General features: G+C 41.8%; 2 protein-coding genes across 8 annotated transcripts in view; both read right to left on the bottom strand.

Annotated features, from left to right (window-relative positions):
- Positions 1–7,291, bottom strand: part of LOC122327734 (CUGBP Elav-like family member 5) — a 1,183,696-nt gene that overhangs the window by 309,208 nt on the left and 867,197 nt on the right. The window lies entirely within an intron of this gene.
- Positions 140–6,944, bottom strand: mbd3b (methyl-CpG binding domain protein 3b). 5 transcript variants are annotated; one of them, XM_043223322.1, is made up of 8 exons: positions 6,456–6,944; positions 4,599–4,664; positions 3,541–3,700; positions 2,680–2,817; positions 2,519–2,609; positions 1,396–1,573; positions 1,163–1,315; positions 140–1,072 (listed from the first exon to the last, which is right to left on the bottom strand). In XM_043223322.1, exons 1-7 carry the CDS (start codon positions 6,467–6,469, stop codon positions 1,168–1,170), a joined length of 795 nt encoding a protein of 264 aa, XP_043079257.1. In that variant the 5' UTR covers positions 6,470–6,944; the 3' UTR covers positions 140–1,072; positions 1,163–1,167. The 5 variants fall into 5 exon arrangements, with proteins under 5 accessions (XP_043079257.1, XP_043079256.1, XP_043079255.1 ...); XM_043223321.1 differs by having other exon boundaries at positions 4,599–4,667; positions 6,456–6,942; XM_043223320.1 differs by lacking the exon at positions 6,456–6,944 and adding an exon at positions 5,651–6,420 and having other exon boundaries at positions 4,599–4,667.

Here is a 7,291-nt window from a genome sequence, read left to right on the forward strand (position 1 = left end):
CTCTCTAAGCAGCTTAAAGCAGCGCAAACAAATGGATGGAGCATTAATGCAAGAGCTAACGAAACATAAATAAATAAACACACGCGTTCAGTCAACTACAGCATCTGCAGGATCGCCGAAGAAAGAACCAGCCTCGACATTCGACACAAGAACATTTTATTTTGAGAAATGCGTGCTGCTGTGGGCTGCGAACGAAACATTTTTAAAAAACATAGTTTTCGCCCCGTAACACGTTTAATTAAGTCGCTTATCACAGGATGATGTTCACACATCAGTTTATATGAATCACACGTCACATTTTATGAATCACCATTCACATTTGAATTTCAGGTTCAGACTGTGGAAATGTAATTCAGTGTCAAGTATGAGTGAATAGCTTATAAAGAAACAAACAGGCAGTTTTAACAAGCACCAGATGAGCTGAAAACAACATTTGAAGTCAAAGCCATACCTGCACACTTTGTAACTGTTAATATGTTTATCAATGCCTTCCCGGTGAAACGTTTGGCATTGAGAATAACTGAATTTAAACGGCATAATACTGATTTGCACCTTTGTTTGATTAAGTAAAATATTGGGAAAACAAGAAGAAGAGGGAGAAGGTCAGTATTTTTGCACAAACACGAGCCTTTCTCTTTTTGACAGAGCTTTACTTTTTAGTTTTTAGTCACAGAATAATCAGCTCATCGGTTTAGGTCGGCTGTGACGGTATAGCACCCACTAGAACCAGAGGACCGTATTTTCGACTTGACTGACATCTCCGTCTCAAATCCAAACACCGCCTCTCAATAATAACATTTAATGCAGAAGGCAGTTCAACTGCTGAACTTTTCTAACATTTTGTTCTTTTAGAAAAATGTTTGAAAAATTAAAAAAACCAAAAAAACAAATCGATGATGATAAAACGGAAAATCTGAGCAGAAAACAGTCTCAGGGAGATCCCAACTGAGGGGTGTAAATGGATGGATATTGAGCGAAGCTGGGAGATGGCGGTAACGTGGTGCGTTGATCAACGAGCGTCTGGTTGTGCTGGGAAACTCATGTGCAGGTAATTCAGACGCATTTGAATGCCCTGTGGAAAAACAAAAAAAGAGAGGCATTTTGGTGACTATTTCCTTTAGCAAACGACGACAGAATAACCGTTCAAATATTTTTTGCTTGCCTTTGCTATACTTCTTGTTTCTCATCATTGCAGTTCCCCTCCTGTTTGAGTGCGTCGCTCTCGCTGGTCGTTTCCTCCACGTGAGCCAACATGTCGGCCATCAAAGCCTCCTCCAGTCGCTTTCTCACGCTGTACACAAGCTCCTCTTGCTTTCTGCGAGCGTAAAATTCAACCGCGTCATTGTACACGGACTTCCCCCAGAATGCAGCGCGTCATTCAGAGGGCTGGGGTACCTGATATCCTCGTCTGTGACGATGAAGGCCTTGCAGAGCGGCTGAGCCGTGTTGAGCCACACGCCGGGGTTCTTCTCCACAGCGGCCGACAGCTGACCCGTGATGGGAGCCGCGCTGGTGTGAAGAGCGCTGGCAATGGCTGACAACAGGGTCTTATCCGTGCAGCCAGGGCCCACTCCTTCAGTGATGTCAAATATCAAATTCATTCATTTCATTCTTTTAATCTTTTTTAGATATCGTATTATGATGCTTCATTCAAGAAATAAATTCAGCAAGGACACCTTAAATTGAAGAGCGACAGTAAAGATATATTCATGAGGTTACAAAAGATTCCCTAGTCTTTCTATTGATTAAAGAATCCTAAAAAAATCTGAGCGGTTTTTAATACTGATAATGAGAAATATTCGAATAATGAGAAGATCATCGTGAGCTGCAAATTAGCGCATTAAAATGATTTCTGAAAGATCACGTGACACTGAAGACGGCAGTTACAGCTGCTGGGAATGACTCAGTTGTTCAAAAGGAAAACAGTCATTTTAAATGGTGATAATATTTCAAAATATTGCTGATTTTACTGTAGTTTTGATTAAATTATTTCCAAAACATCAAAAAAAACTTACTGACCCCCAAATCTATTCAAATTCTTTTATACTTAATTCCTAAAAAATGTATATCAAAAAAACATTTTTAAACAAGAAAATGTCAGTATGGGACAATGGGACAGTCACAAGCCTTCTGGTTTTTATCCAAAATATATTAAATTGTGTTCAATGAAGCTTTTATGGGTTTGGAAGGACATGATGGTAAGTGATTAATGACAAAATGTGATTTCTGAGGTGGAGTAAACTCTTTAAACTCTTTGTGAAGTTTTTGTGTGTGAGTGTATGTAGCGCTTTTATTTTGACATTACCCCAGTGTCTTTTATTTTGAAATGGCCAACAGTTGCTTTGAGCGAGTCCACCTGTTTCAATTTAGTGAACTAACTCCTGCTTAAAAATATCCATCTGTTTGGATCTTGTCTGCTGTTGTTTATGTACTCTGGCTTCTTTGAATACCGACTTTCATTTATTCCCGATTAAAATAAACACGCTTCGATTAATTTCTTCATCTCGCCCAGACGTACCTTGCAAGCCTTTGGGGAGCTCCATTGTTTTCACCAACTCCTCTGCTATGTCAAAGGCATTGAGGCCACTCAACTTCTTCTCCCAAAAAAGCTGCAGATGAAAAGCATGTTAGCAATGCTGTTTAATGCTAAATAAAAACCTAGATTTGGGAGAGCGTTACCTGTCTGGGCTGGTCAATGGCCTTCTGTGGGTCTGTTTTAACCTTATTGCTGGGGTGGTTGGTGACTTTTGTGACAGGTTGTTTGAAGATGGAGGCCGTCTGTCGAACTGGGAGGGACGTGTTCAGGTCAGGTTTGCCCTGTTAAAGATGTAACACGCTTTCCTAACTGTTTTTTTTTAGCGTGAATCGCTGGTCTTTTACTGGATATCGTTGCAGTTAGACCAGCTTGACCAGCGAAACCGGCCTGAAATAGGCGTAAAGAAATAATTCAACCCAAAAACTTTAATGCGCTTGTCACATGCTCACCCTAAAGCTATCCCAGATGTAGACGAGCCACATTTTTAGCGTTTGACATTACATCACTTTCTCACCAAACGGACCTGCTGCACTTTGAATGGGTGCCGTCAAAATGAGAGGTCAACATCTCGTGAGCTGAAAACGCTGCGTGTTTTTGAAAAACAACAAGTCATTTTTATTTCAAATTGAGTCCATACTTGATATTAAACTCTTTTATTTGATTAGAACTGTTTTATAAACAGTGCATATTTTTCTCCGAATTCAGATGATTTGACTTTTTCAATGGAGAAAGCATTTTAGCTGGACTCTCATTCTAACGGCGCCCATTCACTACAGAGCATCCACTGGCGAGCAATACTAATCGAAACTCATCTCAGATGGCCTGAAAGTAAAATTTTTGGATGAACCATTCCTTTAAACTGTTACAAATGCCGTGCGTTTCTAACGAATCCCTCTGCAGTCATAAACCTCGGATAATGACTACGCTTCTCTGAATGTGACAATATTTGTTTGCATATAATTTCTCAAAATGACAATTTTTTCCAACCCCTGCTGTCCTCTCACCTTAGTCTGGCTATTGTTGTCATATCGGGGTCTCTGTCTGGTCTTGTTCAGTTTGCTCATGAGCATCTTGCCTGTGCGGAAATCAAAGGAGCTTAGATCCATGGAGTTGCCAAGGTAACGGGCCAATTGAGGCTTGCTCCGGAACTTCTTCCCAGTGGGGCTGGCGAGGGAGCAAAATAGGACACATCTCAGAGATTTGATAATCCCGTACGAATGCCCGTTTGGAAAGAGAATGGGTTATGGTGACGGCAGCTGCGTACGGATATTAAACACACAATATACGCAAACAATGACATGCAGTGGCTAACTAGGAAAGAAGTTGGATCAAGCCCAAGCACTGTGATGACGAAATGACAATGTTATTAGACCGTGAATATTTTGAGGACTGCCTCTTAAACACTGACATTTATGACAGCATTAAAATCCCATTCAAAATGGGATTTTGATGCTTAAAACACGCATGAATTGGTATGAATGCCAATACCTCTTTGTTTTTCTTCATTTAATATAAAATAAAGCTTAATCATTTGAATTGGAGTTTTGCATGTTTGAGCTAAGAGCAGTACGTGCGCCAAACACACACAAAAAAAAGAAATCTTGATCTATTCTCACTTTTACTCACACGAAGGTCTTGGGTTTTCAAACACTTGCACTAGACGACCCTAATAAACTCTTGTAAGCTGCTCTTGTCAATCTCCTCTGCCAAGTGTTTACATTTGTTTCGCATGCTTTGAGACAGCAGCAACACCGTTTGTCTAGATCTCAGCTGGCGCTCTGCACTAAGCAGTCGCGCTTCTGCTTCTGTAACAAAACCCAAAGTCCTTTAAATCGCAATCCTCTGTTAAAAAAGTTAGCTGACACGGGGGTGTGATGCGGAGATGAGTTCACTGAATACTCTGCATGATGATACCATGAAAGTTCACGTGCTTGTTTCAAGTTCATGCACAACTCCGGACAAACTTTTTTTTGGTTTTAGTCGATGGCTCTTCAAGCTTGTCGAGGCGTGCAAACATGTAACATAGATGGTTTTTTTTTAAATTGATTAAGTAATACGATACCACAGACTATACAAACGACCTGCCTCCCCCCTCTCTCGCCTCTGTTCTTCCTCTTCTTCCTCACCTCTGCTAAAAAAAGAACAGTCACGTCTATTTATGACATGTTGTTGACTGGGAATCCTCGGAAAATAGGTTCATGAGGCATGTTGATAATGCACATAGATGCAAACAAATCGTTTTTGGTTCTAAACGTGTCGTAAATGGTGTAAAAAGTAGCCGTTTTGCATAAAAACTGTGAATTTTAAACAAGTGCATTACTAGAAGATTTTTGAGACGATATGTTAAATTAACCAACCGAACAGAGATCCCCAATGAATCATTTCAATCGGTTCTTTTGAATGGTTCTGTAGAAACAGCTCTGTTAGGTTGGAGGATCATAAACAGTGCTAATTACCTCAAACCGGTTTGAAAATGAATCAGGCAAAATAAAAAAGTTGTTTTGTCCCCGAGCGACAGCGCAAACAAGCGTGAAGTTTCTCAAATGAACTGAACGATAAAACTTCTTTCAAGAGTCACTATTTCTCCAAACGAATCTCTCTCGCCAACAGGGATGCCCGACTCCTTTCTCCAATCATCTTTCAAAGAACAAAAAAAAAAGCAACTGTTGCTATGGTTACCGCTGCAGATAAATGTGTTTTCTGTATATGTATGAATTTACATACATTTAGTGCACTTGAACTCTCTCTCTCTCTCTCTTCAGCTGACATTCAGCGCACTTTGACTCCAAGTCTCTAACAACACACTAAAACAACCTTTTGTAATTCTCAACCGTTTAAACCAAATTGGAAAAAATGAGCCAATTCAATTTGGATTCGATTCACATACTCGGTTGACACGCACCCCCACCCCTTCTGAAATAAAGCACACAAAATCCTCTCCACAGCTGGGCCTACTTTTACATGACAATCCCCCCTCTGTACTCAGCACCTAACATAACACGCATGGCTTTCCCTACAGCGCTCCCACTTTTCACTCCAGGAGACAGTCCGTATCTGCTTGTGCACGCTCATTATCCAGCGTTTTTTACTCATTAATAACTACAATAGACCTACACGTAGCAGCACTGCGTCCATTTCAAATCACGTTGCTTTGTCACTTCGCAAAACGTTCCGCCGTGCCGTGGCCTCATCACTCGGGGCACTTCTGCTCAATGTAAGATCCATCCGCTTGGAAAATAGGCTACGCTACACACCTCAAGCATCACACAAATGCCATAACTCTGCGGCGGCGCTCGCGCTCTAATAAACGCACGCGTATTGTCGTTGCTGCAATTCCGGCATCTCTTTGTCGCGTCAACCACGGCGTCGCGTTTCGCGTGACCCCGGTCGACCGCGAATGTAAACAAACGCATCGCCAGTAAAACACGGAGGCACGGGCGCAAATCTTTGCGTCGAGAAACCGAACGAAAGTAAAAAAAAAAAAAAAAAAAAAACGTGGAAAAAAAACTACGTGTCTCGCGAACGTCGCGCGCTAACGTGACAATCGCGGCACGCAGACAGATGCTGCACCTGGTCCAGCGCGACGTTAAAACGAGGTTAAATAAACGGTTTGTACGACAAAACCTTTAGCTTCCCCCCCCCCCCCACGTCAGGGCGAAACACGCTTCCAAAACGCGTCGCAGCCGAACAGGCCGCCGCGTTTCTCTATTACGTTAATTAGTTTGTCATACGCGTTTTCTTTCTTTAAGACCGTCGCCGGTTGAAAGCGCTGCGCAAACTAGTAGCCCCGGCGGAGCGGAGACTAGTCGACTCAAATTAACAAAAAGCGATCGCTCGGCTCGTAAACACAGCGCGATCACAAACGCAGACGCGGGCTCGCTTTTCACGACGCTCGCGGTATTAAATCGGCTATACTTACTCGTTTTTCTCCATCGCGCATTCTCTGTTGGTGTCGCCTTTTTTGTGAATGTTAAATCCCCCTCTCTTCCTCTATACTTTCACTCCCCTCCCCCTTCAATGAGACAAATGAAAGACATTATGCCCGATTAGGGTTGACTTAACGAGACAAAGCCCCGCGGTAGTCGGGTAACCATAAACCACATGATGACAATACAATGCGCTATTTTGTTTCGTGCTGCAAAGAAATGGCGCGTTATTTAATCCAATATTTAAAAATATACTATACAGGTTATTTTAATTATACTTTAAAGGGCCGCGTTGTTTGTTGCGTACAGAAATACCACGTCAACAACAGCTACCGATTCAATTACTGTACATTTTCAGGATTGTATCGTCTTGTTGCTACTTTTTTTTTTAGTTGTTTTAAATACAGTTCACTACTTGTCCTCTAGGTTCTTCTTTAAGAAGTTGTACAGTAGGTTTCCTGCGCGGGTCTTGTGGGATTTTAAAAGTCCTGCAGGAAATCCCATACGAAAATCCCGTGGGATTGCACTGGATACATGTGCACGGGCTTTTTCTTTTGAGGATTTCTGGGGGAATGTCTTTGTGTGTGTGTGTGTGTGTGTGTGTGTGTGTGAGAGAGAGAGAGAGAGGCGCTTTTTGGCGGAAACCATGGTTACCATGGTAACATTTTGTATGGGTAAGAAAGAGAGGCGAGGATTTCCATCAATCTGATAAAGCTTGCGAAATTACATGCAAGTACAAGGGATGCACGTACAGACCGCCGCGTTAATTAAAATACAATAAAAATGTTATGACGCATGCATAGAGAAACGCCACAATTTATTCACAAAA

Source organism: Puntigrus tetrazona, chromosome 22 (genome assembly GCF_018831695.1).
Source record: "Puntigrus tetrazona isolate hp1 chromosome 22, ASM1883169v1, whole genome shotgun sequence".
Classification (NCBI taxonomy): Eukaryota; Metazoa; Chordata; class Actinopteri; order Cypriniformes; family Cyprinidae; genus Puntigrus; species Puntigrus tetrazona.